At 39.1% G+C, this 23858-nt stretch overlaps 1 protein-coding gene across 3 annotated transcripts in view; it reads left to right on the top strand.

The window, feature by feature from the left end:
- The window catches only part of LOC138743478 (fibroblast growth factor receptor 4-like), a 58836-nt gene extending 35378 nt beyond the window's left edge, over positions 1 to 23458 (top strand). For 2 of the 3 annotated variants that reach the window (XM_069898921.1, XM_069898920.1), the window contains exons 8-19: positions 43 to 181; positions 932 to 1122; positions 1915 to 1995; positions 4017 to 4162; positions 4490 to 4611; positions 4856 to 4966; positions 8405 to 8595; positions 9158 to 9280; positions 11269 to 11339; positions 14242 to 14379; positions 14994 to 15099; positions 16991 to 23458. In XM_069898921.1, coding sequence (XP_069755022.1) covers positions 43 to 181; positions 932 to 1122; positions 1915 to 1995; positions 4017 to 4162; positions 4490 to 4611; positions 4856 to 4966; positions 8405 to 8595; positions 9158 to 9280; positions 11269 to 11339; positions 14242 to 14379; positions 14994 to 15099; positions 16991 to 17149 — 1578 coding nt within the window. In that variant the 3' untranslated portion in view covers positions 17150 to 23458. The remainder of the gene's footprint in view (positions 1 to 42; positions 182 to 931; positions 1123 to 1914; positions 1996 to 4016; positions 4163 to 4489; positions 4612 to 4855; positions 4967 to 8404; positions 8596 to 9157; positions 9281 to 11268; positions 11340 to 14241; positions 14380 to 14993; positions 15100 to 16990) is intronic. The other variant, XM_069898923.1, reaches the window with a different exon arrangement.
- Positions 23459 to 23858: the final 400 nt, after the last annotated feature.

Here is a 23858-nt window from a genome sequence, read left to right as displayed (position 1 = left end):
TCCTCAATCAGTTTATTTATTTATTTTTTGTTTTCTTCACAGACTGCTGATATCAACAGCACTGAAATTGAAGTCCTCTACTTGCATAATGTCACATTTGAAGATGCAGGGAAATACACCTGTTTGGCAGGCAATTCTATTGGGATCTCTTACCATTCAGCCTGGCTGACAGTTTTACCAGGTGTGTGTTGCTGTAACTTTGGGAAGGAAAATATTTGAGATGAGTGTTAAATGGTTAATTGCAAGATGGATCTGAGAGCGTAGCATCCTCAGAATCTGAGGCCGAGCCCATTATCCCTCCTTGGGCTCACGTAAGCAGTGGGCAACATCTGGGCAAGCACAATAGTGGTGCTAAATGTTGGGGCAAGAGGCCAAGGATACCATGAGTATGGCAAAACGATTTACTTTAGTACAGACCGTGTTGGCATTGTATGAAAGTGACAGGGATGTAGATGGTGAGTTGAGATTTCTTATTGCTGCTGTTGGATTGGAGGCAGAGGGAGTGGGAGGGAAAACAGATTTTTTTTTAAAAAGCATTGATTGTCATCAAATCCTATTGTCAGGTTTGCCCCTGTGCCATTTCCATAGTTTTAATCATATTCTAACATCAAGAATGAGCTGTGACTTGAGAATGTAAATTAGATCTTTGGCTACAAGGTTGGCAATATCTGTTGTGAGATGGGGGAACATGTGGTATAGCCCACCATCATATCATTCTGCCACCACCCTTCTTACTGGGCACCTGGAGTAAAAATATATCCTTGTCTGAAGACTAGCTTTATAAAGGAGAAGAACCAATTACTGTACAGCGTCTTTGTGGCAAATTAGGAACAGGCTCTGATTGGTGCCAAAAATACCAAATTTTTGCTTACTTTTAAATATTTGCAGCTTGATGATATTCATGGAAATTGTTCTATCCATTATTTTACAGAGGAAGAGCCCCCGAAAATAATTGACTCTGGGACAAAGTACACGGACATCCTTATTTATGCTGCTACATCTCTGGCTATCATCTTGTCAGTGGTCATTGTTATACTGTGCAGGATGCAGGCAAGGTCCACAAAAAGGGCATTTGATCCACTCCCAGTGCAGAAACTCTCCAAGTTCCCTTTCAAACGACAGGTAAACCCTCACATCATTCAAATGGGATGAATAACGTTTGCAAAAATAAATGACTGAAATGCAGCAATAATTCAATTGGGTGTTGGATGACTGTATTTTATGACGTAGAACATAGAATAGTTCACCACTGGACAGGCCCTTGGGCCCACAATGTCTGTGCCAAGCACAATGCCAAATTAAAGTAAAACTCTGCTGCCTGTACATGACCCAAATCCCTATGTCCCATTTGTGTTTGTCTATAAACCTCTTAAATGTTATGATGGAAAATGCTTCCACCACCAACCCTACCAGCCCATTCCAGGCACCTACCACTTTCTGTGTTTTAAAATAAAAACGGCCCACACATTCCCTTTAAGCATTTCTCCCCTCACTTTAAATGGATCTCCTAATAAGTAACATAGTGTTCTCAACCTTTTTTTTTAAACCACTCACATACCACCTTAAATAACCCCTTACTATCCACAGAGCATCTATGGCATCCAATGCCATAGATGCTCTGTGGTTAGTAAAGGATTATTTAAGGTGGTCTGTGAGTTGAAACAAAAGTTGAGAACCACTGAAGTAACATTTTTACCCTAGGAAAAAGATTCTGATTGTCTACTCCAGTGGTTCTCAACTTTTTTTCCATTCACAGACCTCCTTAAGTAATCCCTTACTAAGCACAGAACACCTATGGCATAGATGCTCTGTGGTTTGTAATGGATTACTTAAGGTGGTCTGTGAATGGAAACATAAAGGTTGAGAACCACTGGTCTACTCTATGCTTCTCACAATTTTATAAACTTCTATCAGTTCTCTCCTCAGCCTGTGACTCTCCAGGAGAAAACAACTCGAGTTTGTCCAACTTCTTATAGCTTATACCCTCAAATCCAGGTAAATCTCTACAAAGCCTCCACATGCTTCCTGTAATGGGGTGATCAAAATTGCACACAATGTTCCAGCAAGTGCAGCCAATCCAAAATCTAATACAGTAAAACCCCTGTTTTCTGGATTTCAAACAACCAGCCAAAAAATTTCAGAAAACAAATAGGTAAAAAATATGGAAATTTAAATTGGTGAACCTCGCCGTTAGTTCACCAATCATGCAACTTGCAATTTCAAACAACTGAAAAATTCACTTATCCGGCATCTACCCATCCCCATAGGGGATTTACTATAGGGGTCTTACTGTAGATATTATTACTTGCTCTTATTTCTTCAGCTCTGGAATTGACAATTCTTATTTGTAGTTGGTTACATGGGCACCAGCAAACCACTCACACCTTTCTTGAACGCTTATAATTAACAATGTGATGGAGTTTTGCAATTGTGGTGGTGTGACATCACTAACATTTGGGATGATCATTTACCAATATGGGGTAGGAACACAGGCTGAGTCTTGATTGAACTCTTGGAATAATGATTATGTAATCTCCAACCCACCATAAATGATACATAAATCTTACTACCTGTAGTGATGAGATGATACCTAAAGAAAGGAATGATACATTATTGATGAATCTGATAAAAAATATTTTGAAGAGGTGACTAAATAGATTGTCTACATGAACTTTAGTAAGGCATTTGACACACTCTTGTATGGGAGAGGAGTGTGGAAAATTAGATCACATGAATGGCATCATGAAGAAAGCCTCTACTTCCTCAGGAGCTTGCGGAGGAGCTAGTGGAGTTGTTCAAGTGAACCGGTACGGACTTGAAGGGCCGACATGGCCTGTTTCCGTGCTGTAAACGGTTATATGGTTACAAGCATAAATGTAGCACAAGAAAAATCACCATCAATAATTTCTCATCTTGAATAATAGGAGAGTTTTATATCTTTGTCTGCTCTGTGGGGACATTTAACCTCCAACACTATCACAATGTCAATGCAATCAATTCTGCAAATACTATCCCCATGTGGTAAATTGGACCAACTAAATCTTATTACTAGTAAAGTTCATCAGGGCCATCTTAGTGAAATTGCACAAATAGGATTGCAGCTAAATTGCATCATCATTTTCAAATAACAACTGAAGTATTATTGCAATGAAACTTGAGCACATTACAATCAAAGTACATCATTAATGTCCTAGATCAGCCAAACTGCACCAACACTAACACAGTAATGCCAAACTGTACCACTACCACAGTACAGGTACACAATCCTTTATCTGGAAGCCTTTGGGGACAGTGTTCCAAATTTTGGATTTTTCTGGATTTCAGAACAAAAGCCCGCTGCCCCAGATTTAAGCCCACCCAAATTGTGCTGCCGTACCTACCCCCTTCCAGTCGTGCTGGCGTTTCTCTCCCTCTCGCCCACCAGAGTTGTGCTGCCATCTCTTCCACCCTCCCCTGCCCACCTGAGTTGTGCTGCCGTCTCCTCCACCCCGCCCACCCGAGTCATGCTGCCCTCTCTCTCTCTCCTCCCCCACCCACCCGAGTCACGCTGCCATCTCTCTGTCTTTCCCCCACCCCCCAGCCTGCCCGAGTCGCTGCCATCTCTCTCTCTCTCCTCCCCCACCCACCCAAGTCACGCTGCCATCTCTCTGTCTTTCCCCCACCCCCCAGCCTGCCCGAGTCGCTGCCATCTCTCTCCTCCCCCCCGCCCACCCGAGTCGTGCTGCCATCTCTCTCCCCCCACCCATCTGAATCACGCTTCCATCTCTCCCCCCTGCCCAACCTAGTCACACTGCTGTCTCTCTCTTTCTCCCTCTGCTGTACCAGCACCAGGAAAAAAATGCCAGATTTTGGAGCTTTCTGTATTTTAGATGACTGGATAAAGGATTGTGCTAAAAAATTATGTCATCATACTTAGTAAAGCCAAATTTTACAAACATGTTGGAGAAAAGCAAGTTTGAAGGAATGTTTTATTTCCATACAGCTTAATGACTCATTTCCTTTCGTTTCACTTTTAGTTTTCACGTGAATCAAACTCTTCAATGAAATCAAATGCTTCTCTGGTCAGGGTGGCTCGCCTATCCTCCAGTGGTACCCCCATGTTGGCAGGTGTAGTGGAGTTTGAATTACCAATGGACCCAAAATGGGAATTCCATCGTGATAAGTAAGTGCAGCATATGGATTATTAAATTTCACATTGCTAGATAATGTACATAAATGGCCTCCAAATAAATAAATGGGCCCAAATAGAACATGAATTACACTATTGTCCTAGATTGTTACTTGAAGTAAGAGCAGCTCACAGCATAATTAAATCTTGTATAACTGGTTAGTATTGCGGGTTGGGGGCTGGGGGCAGGTTGATTGTCACATGTATTTTAATAAATTTAATTTTCCAAGAGATTCACCAAATGGAAAGAAAATAGAAAATAAACAATTCCAAATAGGAGTGGAGTGTTCATAAGCATTTATATTGGTGTTTCTTTTCCAGACTGGTATTGGGGAAACCCCTTGGAGAGGGTTGCTTTGGACAGGTAGTTAAAGCAGAGGCCTATGGTATAAATAAGGATAACCCGGACAAACCAATTACTGTGGCAGTGAAATCACTGAAAGGTGAGTAAGATGATCCAATTTGTGACTGGATTCAATAAGAAATCAGATAGTCCAGACTATTTTCTAACTGACCCCAGAAAGAGAATTCATTGAAATGTTATCTTGATGGAGTTGTATAATCCAAGTAATTTTATGCAACTCCTCTCCGTTAGGGCTGCTAGAAATATTTTCATTCACTTAGTCACCTGGTGAAATCGTTGCAAAGGAAACTATTAAATATAACTTTTAAAACTCTTACTTCCAGATGATGCTACGGAGAAAGATCTGGCAGATCTTATCTCAGAGATGGAAATGATGAAGATGATGGATAAACATAAAAATATAATTAATTTGCTTGGTGCCTGCACACAGGATGGTGAGTATATGTGTATTTCTGTGGACGGTAGAAGAACCAACTGCGAATAGATATTATTTTTTCTCTTTTTATTTTATTATCTTTTTTTCTCATCTTGTGTGTTCAATGTACCTGGGAAGCTGTAGCAAGTAAGATGTTCACTGTACATAACAATAAACCATTCAAGTACTTCATTCACATTTTTTATTGTGATTGACAAGAGGATATGAAAATGAAATCGTTTTATACATACATAACAAGGTAGTATAATAGAATTGTTGCAATGATATAAAATAGTGTGCTAGATACTGCACATTGTAAGATTGTGCACACAGTGGAATACAGATGAAATATTTGCTCTAATACGTTGTCAAGTGTAGTTAGATATATCACTGTAGTTGCCACAGTTATCACGGCATCAATTGAATAATATTGCCTCCATGATCTGGGCATGTAAGGAGACTTCTACGTTCTATTGGCTGTGTCTTATGTTGCCATTTTAGAAAGGAACTGGACATTTTCTGCCAACATTAATAGTACTGACACAGTAGTAGCACTAGTAATTTAAGCTCATCCTGTCTTGAAGTTTTGCTCAGGGTTGAAATTTCATTCGGTGATAACCACTGAAAAGTTTGCATATCTGAATTGAAAGTGGAACTAAGCTTTGGTGTAATACCTTTCAAAGTAGATACTGTTCTAAAATATAACATAAATGAAGAATTATGTCTTTGATGAACTGCTGGTAACAGTACTATCCAGAGAAGCAAACGCTTCAGAAAAGCAAGAAGCAAAACAAGAACCACACTGGATCGCACACCATTATTTTTTACATCGCAGATAATGTGAGGGATCGAAGTGTTTAATTATATTGCTTGGATACCTCACACAGAGAGTGGAAACAGAATAGGTAAAAACTTTGCTCAAAGGCATTTTGATTGTTCCTGGAAACATAACACTTTTTATTTAAATTTTTTTATTTTTCACACTATGAACCATATTAATCAAAATACACACAAACATTTCCCTCTTGAATATACACAGTGTCACTTTTTCCCCCCATCTTACCCCCCCTCCAAACTCATTAAACGTTCAACATATACAATACAATAAACCCATTAAACAATGTCATCACACAATGAAAATAAACAAGAAAATTGTGTCATCTAATTTTGCACACTGGATCAGTTCATTTCGTCTTCTTCTCATTCTATCATTTTAGGGGGTGGAGGTCAGCGGTAAGCCCTCTCTGTTGTGTTCCATGTATGGTTCCCAAATTTGTTCAAATAATGTGACTTAATTTTTTTAATTATATGTTATTTTTTCCAATGGAATACATTTATTCATTTCTATGTACGATTGCTGTACTCTCAGGCTCTCTTCTGATTTCCAAATTGACATTATACATTTTTTTGCTACAGCTAAGGTTATCATCATAAATCCTTTTTGTGCTTCATCCAGTTTGAGGCCCAATTCTTTACTTATATTACTTAGAAGAAAGATCTCTGGATTTTTTAGTATGTTGCTTTTTGTGATTTTATTTAATACCTGATTTAGATCTTCCCAAAACTTTTTCACTTTCTCACATGCCCAAATTGCATGTACTGTTGTTCCTGGTTCCTTTTTACAGCGAAAACATCTATCTGATAATGTTGGATCCCATTTATTTAACTTTTAGGGCATGATATATAGCCTGTGTAACCAATTATACTGTATCATGCGTAATCTCATATTTATTATATTTCTCATAGTTCCGGAGCATAACTTTTCCCATTTTCCATTTTTTATCTTTATGTTTAGATCTTTTTCCCACTTTTGTTTGGGTTTATAGCTTATTTCATCATTTTCTTTCTCTTGCAGCTTGATGTACATGTTTGTTATAAATCTTTCTATTATCGTTGTTTAGTAATCACATATTCAAAGCTGCTTCCTTCTGGTAATCTCAGTCTGCTTCCCAATTTGTTCTTTAAGTAGGTTTTCAGTTGGTGGTGTGCAAAGATTGTACCATGAGTTATTCCATATTTGTACTTCATTTGTTCAAATGATAATAAATTATTTCCCAAAAAGCAATTTTTTATTCTTTTAATTTCTTTTTTCTCCCATTCTATAAAGGAAAGGTTATCTATTGTGAAAGGGATTAGTTGATTTTGTGTCAATAATAATTTTGGTAGTTGGTAAATTGTTTTTTTCCTTTCTACGTGAATCTTCTTCCAAATGTTGAGCAGATGGTGCAGTACTGGTGAACTTCTATATTGTACCAGTTTTTCATCCCACTTATAAAGTATATGTTCTGGTACTTTCTCCCCTATTTTATCTAGTTCTATCTTGGTCCAATCTGATTTTTCCTTGTTTGATAAAAATCTGATAGATATCTTAATTGTGCTGCTCTATAATAATTTTTAAAGTTTGGTAGCTGCAAACCACCTTGTTTGTACCATTCTGTTAATTTATCTAGCGCTATCCTCGGTTTCCCCCCTTTCCATAAGAATTTCCTTATTATTTTCTTTAGCTCCTTGAAGAATTTCTCTGTTAGGTGTATTGGTAATGACTGAAATAGGTTTTGTATCCTTGGGAAGATATTCATTTTAATGCAATTTACCCATCCTATCAGTGTTAGTGGTAATTCTTTCCAATGTTCGAAGTCATCCTGTAATTTCTTCATTAATGGCTGATAATTTAATTTGTATAGGTGGCCAAAATTATTATCTAATCTAATACCTAGGTTTCGGATTGCTTGTGTTTGCCATTTAAATGGTGATTCTCTTTTAAACTCCTGTGTAATCCGCATAATTCATTGGCATCGCTTCATTTTTATTTGCGTTGATCTTGTACCCCGATATTTCTCCATATTCCTTCAATTTCTTATGTAATTCTTTTATTGATATTTCTGGTTCTGTTAAGTATACTATGATGTCATCTGGAAATAAACTGATTTTATATTCCTTCTCCTTTATTTTTATCCCTTTTATTTTCTGATCTTATCAATTCTGCCAATGGTTCTATTGCTAAAGCGAACAGTGAGGGAGATAGTGGACATCCCTGCCTAGTTGACCTGCTTAATTTAATTGGTTCGATTATATATCCATTTACTGTCACCTTCGCCAACGGTCCCTTATATAATGATTTAATCCAATTAATATATTTCTCTGGTAGGTTGAACCTCTGTAATACTTTGAATAAATAATTCCATTCTACCCTGTCAAAGGCTTTCTCTGTGTCTAAAGCAACAGCAAATGTTGATATCTTATGTCCTTGTACTGCATGGATTAAGTTAATGAACTTACAGACATTGTCCATGTTCGTCTTTTCTTAATAGATCCAGTTTGATCTAGTTTTACTATTTTTGGTACACAGTCGGTCAATCTGTTTGCAAGACATAACACATTATGTTGTAAATGAAATTAAAAGTGATGCTTTTGTTTGGAGAGTGTGCGCTAGTTAAGGCTGCTGTTGGTGTCCTAGGTTTTCTGTATGTAATTGTGGAGTATGCAGCAAAAGGCAACTTGCGGGAATACCTCAGGGCTCGGCGGCCACCTGGCATGGATTACAATTTTCATGTCACAAAGATTCCAGAAGAACAACTAACTTTTAAAGATCTGGTGTCCAGTGCTTACCAAGTGGCACGGGGCATGGAATATTTGGCATCTAAAAAGGTAAGACTCTAACTCATCTCACTTTCTGCACGACAGAAGTCTTGTATGTAGAATGTTTGGATGAGGCCCAGGTGGATTGCTCATTTAATGTCAGGAGAGTTTGGGTATGTGCATTGGCCCCTTGGGATGGGTGAAAGGTCGTGTGAATAGATCAATGTGGGAAGGGCAGCATCTCACTTTCCCATGTTCTACGAGTAAAATGATGGCTTAAAAACAACATCCGTCTTCACAAGCAAAGGGGAACGAGGATTATATTACAATGACAGCAGTTATGAAGGGTAGGGATTAGATTTTTTTTTCAGGCTTATGAGGTAGTCATCCATGGTAGGATTTTCATCTGCTCCAGATTGCTCCAGGACTGACATCTTAAACACTCGGGTTGCAAATGAGCCGTGATTAAAAGTGTCCATGTGGGCAACTAGTTGATCAGCAATGTGCTGTATAAAAGTGTATAGTCCAAGGTTAGCATTTAACTGAAATACCAGCTGATTACTATGACGAAAGCTTCTGCTGTGACACAGAGGTGAGTGTACAAAGTACATTGTTTTAAATCTCTTTGCAGTGCATCCATCGTGACTTGGCAGCCAGGAATGTGCTCGTAACTGAAGACAATGTCATGAAAATTGCAGACTTTGGTCTTGCACGAGGTGTGAACAATATTGACTATTACAAGAAAACCACAAATGTAAGTAGCTGTGCATTCTGGCAATTGCAGTCAGGCAGGGCTTGGAACTTAATAAGCATCATATAAATCTTACTTCCAGACAACAGGTCTTCACTTAGTATGACAACTTAAATCATCCTTCAGAGAGGAGATGAGGAACGGAGACAAACTTAAGAGAACTGACAAGAGGCAAATGGTTTGGGACTTTCTCCAAACAACCCGGTAAATAGTTAGGAATGTAAAGACGCTTGAATTGCTGAAGATTGACAAATTCGGCAGTAACCAGTTTGTAAGACAAAATCAAAAAGACTAAATCCAAAATTTTGAATTCCATATTAATTAATTTACTTTGTAACATGGAACAAAAACCCTATGTAATTGATAATTACTGTATATGGAGGAGAAAGGTTCTGCGAGAGGGAAAAGTAGTTAGTGTTGCTTCCTTGCAGCTTTGGGTTTGCGGTTTGGTCCTGACCTTATCTTCCCCATGACCAGGGGATTTTACAATGTTCTTTGGTTTTGTGCCCCAATGAAAATATGTGATGGCATGTTCATAGGCCACTCTGAATTATTGTTGGTGCAGGTTGTGACAAAAAAAATCAAAAGTTGGGCACATGAGAGAGAATAGTTTAGAGGGACACAGGGAATAAAAAGACGTATGGGCCAGCAAGGACCGAATGGGTAGCCTCCTTTTGTGTTGTAATAAGTGAGATGAGTGGGATAAGGAATTATTTATGTGGGAGGCAGTGTCCTGAAAATAAATAGGTTGAGTTTATGTGTGATGCTTATCAAGCAATTTCCTGATCCATGACAAGCCAAATATCATATCACAACTCTCCAGTCCACAAGACCAGCATGTTTAACAACGGTTTCAGATCATGTAATAAAACAGAAATGTACTGTTACACAAAATTGCCTTTAGTCTGCCATGAGGCAGACAAAAGTTTTCCATTTGCATTTCCCCTTACAGTCAGAGAAAGAGAAGCAAAAGAGAGCCTCTCAGAGTTGATGAGTGTCCAGGGACTCACCTCCAGTGCTCCCACAACCTCTGCACCTGTACAAGACTCCAGTTCAAACCATCGGCAAACCGAGCCAAGATCCAAACTTCCAACGTGATGAGGAAGCCCAGGCCCTTTTGGAGCCCATCTTGATCTCAGCATATTCTCGAATCTCAGTTCCGATACCTGGTTCCCATGAGCCAGACTCCAGCAGCCCGTAGTCTGGTGTGAGTCCTTTGACCAAGTTGCTAGCAGCCCACAGCCTACGTGGGTTCCTCACCCACAAGTCACCAATAGCCTGCAGCCTTTAAGGTCCTTCAGCCGCTGAGTCCTTCGCCAGTCTGCCACTGTGGTCACAATCCTGTAAGATCATCTCCTATGCTTCTCCTTCTCAACAGGGGTGGGGGGGGGGGGGTGTACCCATTACTGGTCCCCTGTGCCAGTCTGCTGCAATGCTTCGTGGTCGCTGCTGAACTCAGGCACTGCCATTTTGGGCTCAGATCCTGCAGTCACAGGATTTTAAACAAAATGTTATTGGCTCCTGTAAGGGGACTTTAGAACTTGTACAGTCGTCGGTAGTAGGACTGGGAAGTAGGACCCTTCAGGAGAACACTGTGTCTCTGTACCTCACTCTCCCTGGGTCCACACCAGTGACAGCATTACTGATACAGCAGCTCTGGCAGTGACTATCCTAAGCTGTAACCCTTGACTTAGTTTAAATTATTTAGAAAGAGTCCCTGTGTCCCAAGGAAAACTGCTGATGCCCTCTATGCTCTGATTAAAATACGTCCAAGATTGAAAATGAAGAAAATTCCTCCAAAATAAACGTAGTGTCGTAGCTGTATCTAAGTAATCTGCTCTGGGTAATTCCAGCACACATTGTGATGTGTGAAGCCCCAATACTTGGCCCTGCAGCTGACGGTTTGTCAACGAGGTTAACTTGAAAGCACATTAAACTTGTCAAAAGGGAACATTAGGCTCACTGGCATTGACTTTTATGTTTCATTCCAGGGTCGCTTGCCAGTTAAGTGGATGGCGCCAGAGGCCTTATTTGACAGAGTGTATACACACCAGAGTGATGTGTAAGTACTGATCATGTTTAAGTACACTTTAAGTATTGGATTCCCTTTCTCAATCTGAGTAGGCTGCACAAGAAAGCTGTAGTGTAGATGATTGACAGAAGCCTACCAGGACTGTGTGATTACACCCTGCACCAAATGGATTGTCAAAGTTGGGCATGCAGTCAAAATGTTACCTTGCGTTTCTGACAGAAACTATTTAACTTTGGATATAATGTATTTATATTGTTTAATAAATGTTATGGAATCCACGCCAGTTGAAGGGACCATTTCAGGATATTGAGTCCCATTGGGGTAAGGGTTAAACATATTGCTTGACCTACCTCCAATGACCAACAGTTTAGAAACTCAGACCTTCATCTGAATTATGATCTGGCCATTTCATGAATAACAATATCATGGATTTTCCCACTTTATCTGCGGCTGAAGGAGAAATCACTAACACATCCAGCTGGTGCAAAGTCCTTCATTTGAATTGGCTAAAGACAGTGTTTCCCAGTGTATTAATTCCAGCCCTGTGCACTGATGACTTTAACAGTCCCCACTACTTGCAAAAATAAATAAGCCACAGGCAAAGATTTAATGGACAGCAATTATTCCTCATTCCTAAGCAGAGAACAAATTTCTATTCTGCTCAGAGACTTTAGATGAATTTTATGGTTATGATCAGTCACCTTGGGAGTGAAATTACCCTTGATTCACCCAAAATAAATAAAATAACCTGGCCACAATGACTCACCAACAGACTCATGGAAAGTACAATCCTATGGAGAATGGGTTTTCTCACCAAGGTGGTGATCACTAGGACCCAGGGGATTCTGTCCTTCTTGCAATTGCTGAGATGAAGTAATGCACATTCAGTCTGGTGTTCAAAAGGATTCCTAGAAATTCGATCTCAGCTTTGTTGGGCTGTGATGTTGCCAGGATTAAGGATCTGACGCTTTGGATTTGCGAGAAACAACTCCTGCCTGAAAATAATCTACCTATCTTAGTCCGGTTAACATACCATGATACTTCCACTGCCACAAATGTCAGTACAAGGAACATGCCATTAGCAAGACCCCAGGCAATCCTGCCTTGTCACTGCAAGCAGCCGTGTGCAATCATCTCACTGGCATGGAGGAATATTCTATACATGTAAGTTTAAAAAGTCAAACACACACAAAAATAAAACTTGCTCTTTTCCATCCTGAGGGCAGGAATGCCAAGTGTTACTTGTAGGTTAACTTCTCCAGTACCACTTGGTGATGCAACTCCAACCTGTCTCAGAGAGAAACAAGGTTCCAGCCATCCAGACAAGGATCGTTCACAACAGAGGATTCTTATGTTTTGGCAGGATTTTTGTTTATTCCAGTATTTTTTACCCTGTGGGGAAAACAACAACAGTTTGAAAGCTAGAACAATTTATTTTCAATGATCTGAAAATCCACAGGTGATATTTGCTGTTAGAGTAGCCAGTTTTGCACACTTTCCTCTAAAAGCATACTATTTAAAGGTCAACATTGAAACTGCAGTTTCAGTCCTCACCAAAATATATTTGTATACTGAGAGATACAGCACTGTAACTGGACCTTCCGACCAACAAGTCCACACCGCCCAATTGCATCCTTGTGATCAATTAACCACTGTCTTTGGAAATTGGGAGGAAACCAGAGCATCCGGAAGAATTCACACGGTCATGGAGAAAATGTACAAATTCCTTGCAGACAGTGTTGGATTTGAACTCTGGTGTTGTAATAATGTTGTGTAAACCACTACGCTAGCAAAGCGTTCAGATACATGGCCCAGGGTAAAAGGCTGCCACTGCGAGCAGGGTGTGACCTTCTATGATCTCAGATAGAGCCCGGCAAGTGTGCCTCAAAAGCTTTACCCAGAAGATAACAGTCATTCTCACGTTTCTAAACCTCAGAATCCCTCCAGATTGCTGCTGTCGAACACTAATATTTGCTCTCCACTGATGCATTAGGGACAGCACCAATACCTAAGGAGATGAGATTTCATCTACTGTTCTTCAGTGCTCCCACAGGCAGAACAGGCATCGACATTTGCTAGCTTTTCAGTCTTCTTAGACCTGACATACAGATACATTATTTGCGTCCCCACAGACACATCCCTGGCAAATTCCTGTCAGAAACAATTGGCTGCAGCTCTGAAGGATCAGCAGGGATCTCATGAACCAAGAACATGCTAGTAGCATTGCGCTGTCTGCAAACAATCATTGCATCATTCATTTCCGAAGAGAGGGTGGAGTGAGACCTACATTCTTTAGTTGCAGAGATCACATCTGCTGTGCTGAGAAATGAAAGAACTTGCAACATATCCCTTTTGAATGTCTTATTGAATCTGACCATGTCAATCTCAGTTCGACATGACACAGGAAAACCTGACAATGTTACTCTTTAAACCCTGCAACTTAAGTTCTTGTTCTTTATGCTATTTTCACAAGCCTACATGATTCTATTTAAAAACCTACAAAGCAATATCTAGGCTAATGTTTTGCTCTTCTTTGAAATAGTTTGAAGGAGTCAGTATTACAACACAAATCACCTTGAGCAGGATAAAATCTGGGATGGTCTGTTGCACCCAATCACAACATGTGATCATGTCCTGTCAGGTGTGGATTGAGCAGGTTGCCTGCAATTCAAACTGGAGATTGGTTTTCTTTGGACGAGGAATAACATTTTCACACAGCAAATTATCAATATTTGGGATAAATCCCATGATCAAATAGTGGAATCAAAATTGAATGCAGATTGAACGCCTCCATCTCCATGATAAATTAAATGCCATCTTCATTACTTTCATGAATATTTACTGCAATTCACAATATTTCCTTGCCTCAGTCATTAGACTCATAGTCTATGATTGGCCTAATCTTTCGTTGTTTGTTCCCACTTCAATGCAGATGGTCATTTGGAGTCTTGATGTGGGAAATCTTCACACTAGGCGGCTCTCCCTATCCAGGGATCCCCGTAGAGGAACTCTTCAAACTTCTCAAAGAAGGCCATCGAATGGACAAGCCTTCAAACTGTACACATGAGCTGTAAGCTACCCATCAACATCACCTGATTTATATGTGTATGATATGCGTAGATTTGTGAATCTCTGCTTTACCTCTTTCAGCTATTGGTATATTTTTTGAAAGTGCACATCCCCTCTGAACATTAGTCCCCTCTTAGACTGTAATATTACTCTTCGTACCAACAGAATAATCGTATCAAAAGGATGTTTAATGATTTAAAGCTACTGTATATCCTTGAAGCATCACAGAAGAACATGGGAGTTATTTGCATTGGAATGTCTTCCAGTTGTGTGCACTTAATATCGACTCCAGGGAAAATGCATTGTGTGATTCCAGCCAAATGCATTGCAACACGTTGCTCACATTCTTTCAAAATAACCGTGCAATGACGATGAATACAAGACTTCTGAAGAGTAAAACCCAAACTCAGATGGATGTGCTGTTTTCAATTGGCTGAGGCATCTTCAAATGGCCAATTGTGTCATTTGGATTCTTTGAACTATTTCATTTAATAGACCCTATTCACAGGAGTTTGACATAAAATAACAAGCCTATTCTTGAAATATCTGTGGCATCAAGTGTGATTTGAGAAATTCTTGTTATTGAATCTCAAAAATTATGTATTTCTGTTTCAGGTATTTACTGATGAGGGAGTGTTGGCATGCAGTGTCTTCCCAAAGACCAACATTCAAACAGCTGGTGGCAGAACTGGACAAAATCCTGAGTTCTTTATCGAATGAGGTCAGTGCCCCCACAATTTGTTGGGATTTCTTCACTGTACAGTTTGCTCCCCACATAAAGGGATCAAGAGACCTTGCTAAACTATTTACCCATTTACTTCAACAATTTTTGGACGTGAAGCTTCATACTTTCTTTCATCTATTTTTCTGGTGGGATTGCCAAACAGTTAAAACGTAAGTTTCCTGTACCCCTCTGCAACCTTCTGTTTTAATATTGCCACTCCTTTCAGAACTTTTTGCATAATAGTCCTTTGCCTTTCACCTTGGCTTCTGAATAGTACTTACACCAGGATTAGAAATTTCTAGGGGATAGAAATCTGAGCAGTCCATTGAAGTGGAAGAGAGTATCTTTTATCTTCTTGAGATGGATAACAATAGCCCCTTTTGCACTGGCACCTTGTCCCAGGGATTAATGGGAAATTAACTGGGACAAGGTCCAGTGGAAAAAGAACATAATCGGCAAGCCTGAGTCAAGTCATGCAGGGGATTGACGGCCTCGACCCCTACTCGTATCACCAGTGTCGGCTGATGCCAGCATGCCGACTAAACCAGTGGAAAAAGGAGAGTGGAAAGTCACCTGTTTCCGGTTGAAGGTAGACTCTCTGATCCACGGGGATGAGTTGTGTTCAGTGGAAAAGCAGTCAGTATCCCAATTAAAGGAGGCCCAGTGGAAAAAGCACAAGCAGCTTCCTATCCCGGGGTACTGCACGGCGAATTAACTGGGATGCCAGTGGAAAAAGGGCTAATGTAGTATGTGTTTAATCGCCAGATAAATAAAAATAATTTTTATATAATCCAAATTAAATGTGGCAAAGAGAGGGAAATTTGAAGCAAAAAGGTTCATCTCATTCATAATTTTTATTATTTTTGCATGAAGACAGTCATGATTATAAATGCATAATTATAAATGCTTCACTATTGTGGTTTGGCCATAACCACATGCCAACTGCAAACTCACTTCAGAACACCAGCATGAACACCTCCTTTTACCACCCCACCTGCTTTACCAGCTAATGAATGGGATTGCCAATTTAGTGTAAACTTATCTTAACTATGGGAGTGTAATGGTATGTATTGTATGTACTAATTGGCCGGTAAAGGCCCTGATGACACTCTCACCTGGAACCTAGGCCATAAAGGTCGGGCCACCTCTCCCTTCCCTGCACTTCCCTAGCTTGGATCTGGCCCAGCTCTAGTCTTCTGTACAATAAAGCCTCTCATTCCCCTCAGTCTATGTGATTATTGGGGCAACTGATAGTGCCCAACAGGAAGCAAGAAATAAATGCATGGAACTCAATGGGTGGGGGGGAAAGGAATTGTTGACACTCGGGGTGGAGACCTGCATCAGAACGAATTCCTTTTCCCCCTCAAATGCTGCTGGTCCTGCAGAGTTCATCCAGTGTTTTATTTTATGCTCCAGACTCCATGTCTTAAATATGGGAGTGGTGTTGAGAGTCACTATCCATTCAAAATTGGATTGGCACTGACTGAACTCAAGTGTTCAAACGATCAGAAGGAGTAATTAATTCTGTCATTCTGCACAAAACAAAAGATTTTTTTTTAAATGTGTGTACTGAGCCATAAACATGGGGTGAAACACCAATGTCTGCAGATGCTGTGACTGAAGTTAAAAAACACAGAAATGCTGGAGGAGCTCAGCAGGTCCATATCTTGAAGACAGGCTCAGGCCTGTTATATATCTTTATGGACGCTGAGTTCCTCCAGGCATTTCTGTGTTTCAACCAATAGCTTTACCCAATTCCCTGACTACAAAAAAAAGGTTGATGTCAGCTAATTATAGAACAGTAATTTGATTTTACGATAAACTGCAGTTGGAATTGAGTGTGATTGACTTTGATGAAGTAAATGTATGGGAATTTTCCCCTCAACAGTATTTGGACGTCTCTGCTCCATTCGAACAGTATTCGCCCTCATGTGAAGACACCAACAGTACATGTTCCTCCAATGATTCTGTCTTTGCCCACGAGCCTTTAACCGATGGCCCATGCTTTCTCAGTTACCATGACTGTAACACTCGAAGCAGGACTTGAGAGAAGCATCGGTCTGGAACTGTTGGCTCGATATCATGACTTCCCCTGACCTTCGCCGACACAATATATATTGGGGATGGCCTGAAAATGGATTGAGACTGATTATCCCCAAAACCTGCTTCTTCCTGGAAGGTATGAAATATCCTGCTGTGGAAGAAAATTCCTTCCCACAGCAAGGCTGCGTAAGACCATTATGACCTTTACTGGTCCTGATATTACAAATGTTGCATTTTGAGACTGATATTCATATCGAAATGAAGAGAAGCTCTGTGCAGGCATAGGCTGACAGAAGAGCTCCCTGCCCTAGGAGCACCGCGCTTTACCTTTTATGGTCATTCAATTGATCTTACTTCTTGCCATGCGCCACTATCAAAGGAGCTGATACATCACAGCTTGATGATGCATGGCATTGACGGAGCATAAACTCAGCCACACCTGAGACCATTGAATAAGTTAGCTGGGACAGAAACCATCTCGTCACAAAAGAATAAACTGAAAAGCAATTAAGATCAAGGGGCGGGCGCTCATGAACAAGAGTTACATTTTTTTTTTAAATTCATCAAATCGAAATCTTATCACTTGCTTCGATCTTTAATGTAAACTTCCACGAATAGAACAGATGACGTGAAAGATTCCTGCTGCAAAAATCGTGGACTTGCATCTGGGGTCAAAGGATCAAGACTTATCATCAGCGATTTGAAAAAAAAATTAACAGCATAATCCTCTGCACTCGATCACCTAATTTCATTTGGTCTCTTTTTTTTTGTTTTGATTTTGCTCACAGCAGCAGAACAAAATTATTTCAGAAGACTTGACCTACTCCTCATAGAATATATCAACCTGATGTACATTGAAATGAAAATTGGACAATAACTAAATCGCAGAATTGCAATTCTGAATTGTTGTGGCAGAGCTCTTCAAAGGACCTAATATCTTATTTTAAAAAGAAAATATTTCTTTGCATTCAGACAAGCAAATATCATTAAAAATAAACATTGTGATTCTAGTTTATGCTTGCCTACAGATCCTCAGGGAATTTTCAGGGAACAGTCTGTTCTGATGAACTGGTGACCAAGTTTACTGCAAATGTCCCTTGAATGATTTGTATGTTTAGTTCAAACTTATTTGTTTTTTTTACAAGAAAAATGTATTTGTGGTACCAGACACCAATGGCAATATAATAGCAATCAATCATCCAGCTGGGTAACTGTATCCACTTTCACCTATAAACACGGCAATTAGTTTCACAAGAGCAATTACCATAGCAACTGTTCTTTGTCAAAAATTGAATTAATTTTACTGTGTGAATGGACTAGTTTGGCAACAGCTGGTCCAGCTGTTTGTAGCAACGGTTATCCAGATAATCATTAGTTTACTGTTATGCACTCTGCACAAAGCTACCCCACAGAAAAGGAAAGTAGATCTGAAATGTTCTTTAAGTAGCATATCCAAAAGAATATTTTTCTGGTTATTTAGTGTCAATATGTTTGTGGTCTTGGATTACACTGGACAACAATTTTTTTAAAAAAAGGTTTGTTTCATGAAGAAAAAGGGATTATGATAGACAATTTCAAGCTGTGCACAAAGATTATTTCAGATTTGCTGTATCACATAGGAAGTTGGAGAAACATTAAATTAACTATTATTGAATTTACCATGTTGAATTGCATAATGATGCTCACACATTGCGTTAGTTCAACTGATTTAAAACTGTTTTGCCGCTGATTTTCATTTGAACTCAACATCTGATGCCTCTCATGTCAGTGTCCAACAATAGTCGGCCAGTATTGATGTTCTGTATTGCTTTTCCATGGTCACAATGTCCTGGTAAAACCTTTCGCCATGTTTGTCACCAAAGTTTGTCAAGATCAGCAGGGGAGAAGTCCAAGTGCAAATACAGAAAATAAATTTTCAGTGACGTGTTGCACTTGACGTAGACTTAAAGTATGACAGGAAATCACAAACATGGGTTATATCTAAAAAAACTATGTGATAGGAAATTTTTAAGGTGATTTTCGTGATTTGCAGTCCAAAATCCATAAAATACACCCAAAAGTTTTCAGGATACAAAATCTTCATTGTCCAGTGTTATTTCAGTAGCTATTGGAGACATTCACAGGGAAAAAAGTATTGGAGTTTTCATCTTTTTTTCCTTGAGTAATTCCCTTTTGTTATTTGGTCATTCCCTGGCTTTTAACACTGTGATGAGGGACAACTGGTTTTCTGAAAGTGTGGGTGACTTTCACCCTCATTATACCTCTTCCCTATGGTGTGGGTTCTCTGACCTTTGGTTTAGGTGACCAACAGATTCAGACCAGCAATTTATGGCAAATGAATTAAAGTAACAAATCAGTCTCCCAATGTTCCATTAACCAAGGAGCCAGGTTGAAGGCTCTAAAAATGCTTCAGCAGAAACAATGCTTTCTTCTTGGCAGTCTGAAGGATAGAGGGAGACAGGAATCATGGAAACTGGCTCCTCTGTGATGAGCAGTGCCTTGTCGGGACAGAGACTGCGCAGTCAAAAACCATGCTTCTGTTTGGATGCTGGAACTGCTGCTGTTTGTCAAGTTCATGTATTATTTCAGAATTTCACTATGGTTCCAAAACTTGGTGAGAGATGAAAAGTCAGGTTTACTGTAGCATTTGTAAATAGGGGTAGGAAGTAAGATTTTCATGGGGTGACCTCAGGATCTTGACCATATGACCAGCAGAGTTCTCACAATGCCCGAATTGTCCTCCTTTCCAGTCAACCTCATGTCAATATAATTGAATTGAATGTATCTGTACAGAATATCTTACATCAGTGTGTTTATTGCAAACAAATTGTTGCATTTTATAAATTATTTTTTTTCTGAAATTGCAACTACAATGAAATGCCTTTCTTTGCCATCACATTGAAGATATTGGGGATTTAGTTTATCAGGGCAGAAATTATAGTATTTGTATGCAATAGAGTGTGTGACTTTTTTAAAAGGAGCAAAAAGAGTTGAAAGCTTATTGCCTTTGTTCATTTTGTTGCTGAAGGTTCCTCAGTTTATGAATGACTGACGTCTTTGGTATCAACACTTCGGGGGGAAAAAACTCGTTGCTGATTCTAAATCTTACTCCTGCTCCTTTATTCTGCATTCACATTGGAGCTGCTTAGTGCTTCACAGTGGATTCCTATTGCAGTTAAAATGGAATAAAACAAAGTTAAGAAGGTTTTGACAGCATTAATTCTGGACCAACATAAGGAAGCAGAATTGTTGAAAAGCGTCAAACAAGAAAATTTCCAGACGTTGGGGTCAAGTGCAGAACACAAATGTTCTGGATAAACTCAATAGGTCATGCAGCATCGACAGGAAGTAAAGGTTAACCAACAATTTGGGCCTGAACCCTTTGTCTGGAATGTTTCCTGATGAACGACTCAGGCCTGAAATGCTGGATATCCTTTATTTGCGTTAATTTAGTAATACAGCATGGTAACTGGTTCTTGTCCACATTCTCCCAAATACACCCATATGCAAAAATTAACCCTCTATCCCCTTTGGAAAATGAGAGGAAACCGGAGCACCTGGAGAAATTTTCCATGGACATGCGGAGAATGTACAAACTCCTTACAGAGAGCACCAGATTCGAACATGGGACATTGGCATTTTAATAGCACTGTGCTGACCACAACTCTATGTGGATGCTGTGTGACCTGCTGAGTTTCTCCGGAACCTTTGTGTATGGGAATTGTGGAAGAGTCCTTTATCATCTTGGTGCAGGTAGGATGCTCTTTGAGAATCGAACTAAAAGATGCCTTAGCTATCCAGCTTTTGCCTCATCACATCTCACCATTCATAGTAATATTTAATAGTCAGTCACCACCATGTCACAGGTGGTGCAAAGAATCCTTGCATAATTATTGTCATCATTTATGGAAACCAAATTTTTAAAATGCCTGATATAAAATCAGAAAGTCCTGGAAATATTCTGTTCGCAGTTGTGTCTGTAGAGAGAGTCAATATTCTACTTTAATGATCTTTCTTCAGAACATATGGTGTGGATGTGGCTGCCTGAACCATAATTCTGTTTCTTGTTCCACTACTGCTGCTTGGCCTGCAGAATATTCCCAGCAATTTCTGTTTTGATTTCAGATTCCCAGTGTCTACAATTTTCATTCCATCATGATTTAAATTGCTGGTTTATCAGTACCAAAGAAGGGAATTTATATTTCTTGAAATATTTCCTCCTCTCCCCTCAGTTCTTTCTCTTGCATTTGGTTCAAAAAAATAATACAAGAAACAGGATCGGGAATGGATTATATGGCAGCTTGAGATGCTCCACCAACTTAGTAGGGTCATGGCCCAGCTTCTACATCTATATGCAACTTTTTGCCCTTATCCATGTCAAACCTATAGTAGTATCTGTGGTCAAACCAGCATCATTCCGTTCTGTTCATTGTGTAATTCATAGTTTTGTCATGTAAATTATTATTTATTTTTATTCCCTCAAGACTGGTGTTCAATAAAGGCAAACCCTGGGATATATGGTCATTGATTTGCTTGCTGTTTTACTTTATGACCCCTTGCATCTTTTTTTGCATAGTTGAAGGTGAATAAGTGGGATTGCCCCAGGACAATGCTGTGAATCGTCCCAAAAGAACTTTTATAGGACCATTATTCCATGTAATAGTTTCAATAAAATTGGTTCTCGCACAGAGGGCTTCAAGCTAGAAAGTTGAGCAGATTTCCCACAGCATTTTCTTGTTTAATTTAGATTTGGTTTGTCACACTGCTGTACTGATCATATCAACCCTGATAATGTTACTGTTCTCTGGTTTTTACCAAGTACTGCCTAATAGTTAAACAGTGCTGGGAAGGTTTCCGAAATGAAAACGAGCGAAGGACCAGAAATTCAAAAATTATTGTCAGTTTTTCACAGAAAAGGGGGTCAATTTAAATTAGAGATGCAGAAAAAAATATTTACTCAGAGGGTAGTGAATCTGGAACATCTTGCCACAGGCAACTGTGGAAGTGAGGTCATTGGGTGTATTTAAGGCAGAGATTGACAGGTATTTGATGAGTCAGGGCATCAAGGGTTATGGCGAGAAAGCCAGAGAGTGGGAGAATGGATCAGCTCATGTTTAGAATGGTGGAGTAGACTTGATGGGCCTCTTCTCTTTCTATATCTTGTCAGTAATTAACATATTTTAGACTACTTTGAAAGGGAATTTTCATTCCAGGGTGATTATTTCATTAAAAAAACAATTAGATTAAAATTATTAATCAATTAAATTGTAAGTGACACACAAAAGTGCATGCAGTTTATTTTAAAAGCAAACAACAGGATTTTTACTGTTTGATCTTGTGTGTAATTATCCTATTATTGACCTGGGCAAAGACTCATTAAGAATCAATAGCATCTTATCTGATATCATTTAATTGTGATTGAATCCAATAAATGTGATATTGGTATTTTTACTATGAATATACCACAAAAAAAATCTGTTTCTCACAAATATCAAAAGCAATGCTAATGCTTAATCTGACACATCTGTTGTAATATCATTTTTCCTATATACTTTTGTCTCTCTCTCACACAAACACACACACACAAATACCATTTCATTTACATAAGTGTATCCATGCACTCTGGGTAGCATCGGTATATGCCAAGAAGAGCTGTTCCAAATGTGGGCTGCTTTATCTGAACCTGAGCTTATATGTCCCCCCAATATTGCCTGGATCAGGCAAGATGGCCGTGCTATCAGCTGGAATATTGGATACTTCTAGCAGAATATTTGACTGAGCCAGAACAAAGGAGAATGATTGCCCAAATACAATTTTGATATTTTTAAAAATTGAATTTCTCCCATATTGATATTTTTAAAAACTGAATTTCTCCCAACTGGCACATTTAAAAACCTGTTATTGTGTTAAGTCTTTGATGTTTTCTTTAACAATTGACATTTTATCAAAATGTATTTTTACAATTCACAGAATTAAATTTAATTTATTGTTTTATGAAAGATTATATATTCTAGGTTGAAGTTCTCTGAAAGGTCTCATCTTACTTGAAATTCTATATGAAGATGCTTGAAGACCTGGTCCACAGTAACAATTATTCATTTCCAATTTTTTTTTAAGTATAAGGATAATTAAAGTCAATCAAAGCCAAATAAATTATCATTTCCCCTTAATATGATTAAATCTGTGGACCTTTCCTAGTTTATATTCTGTAATATGTAAAAGATCCTTGAATGAGAGTGATCTATTGAACCTTGTCTGCATTCCTCATGTATTCAATTAAAAAACATTCCAGTTTTAGGGCCAAATAAAGACATTTAAGATGAAATCAATATGTCTGTGTCCTCTTGTATGTCAAAAGTCCCAGTTGAACATTAAGGTGAAATGCTATAAACCTGCTATAAAGCAACAATGGCAACCAACAAAACATCCCATGTACCTAGGAATGAAATGGTTTCCAAGTAAATGCAGATGCTGATGAGAAGGTAAACTGATAAAACAGAATGAAGGGAGAGCAGCCAATGTATAATGTTCGCAGCTGACAAATCATTTTGGAGTGAAGTATGAATCAAGGCTTCACTTCTTTAGTTATGATCTTTTCAGGAATATCAGAAGCAGAGGGTCTCAAACAAATATTTGTGGAAAGCACTTCAAAGATGTCCCTCACAGATAGGAGTTTTACCAGCCCCAGCATTTTATCTCACACTTAGATTCGA

The sequence above is a fragment of the Narcine bancroftii genome, chromosome 9, assembly GCF_036971445.1.
Source record: "Narcine bancroftii isolate sNarBan1 chromosome 9, sNarBan1.hap1, whole genome shotgun sequence".
Lineage (NCBI taxonomy): Eukaryota > Metazoa > Chordata > Chondrichthyes > Torpediniformes > Narcinidae > Narcine > Narcine bancroftii.
Note: the sequence above shows the minus strand (reverse complement) of the source record. Positions and strands in the feature narration are given on the sequence as shown.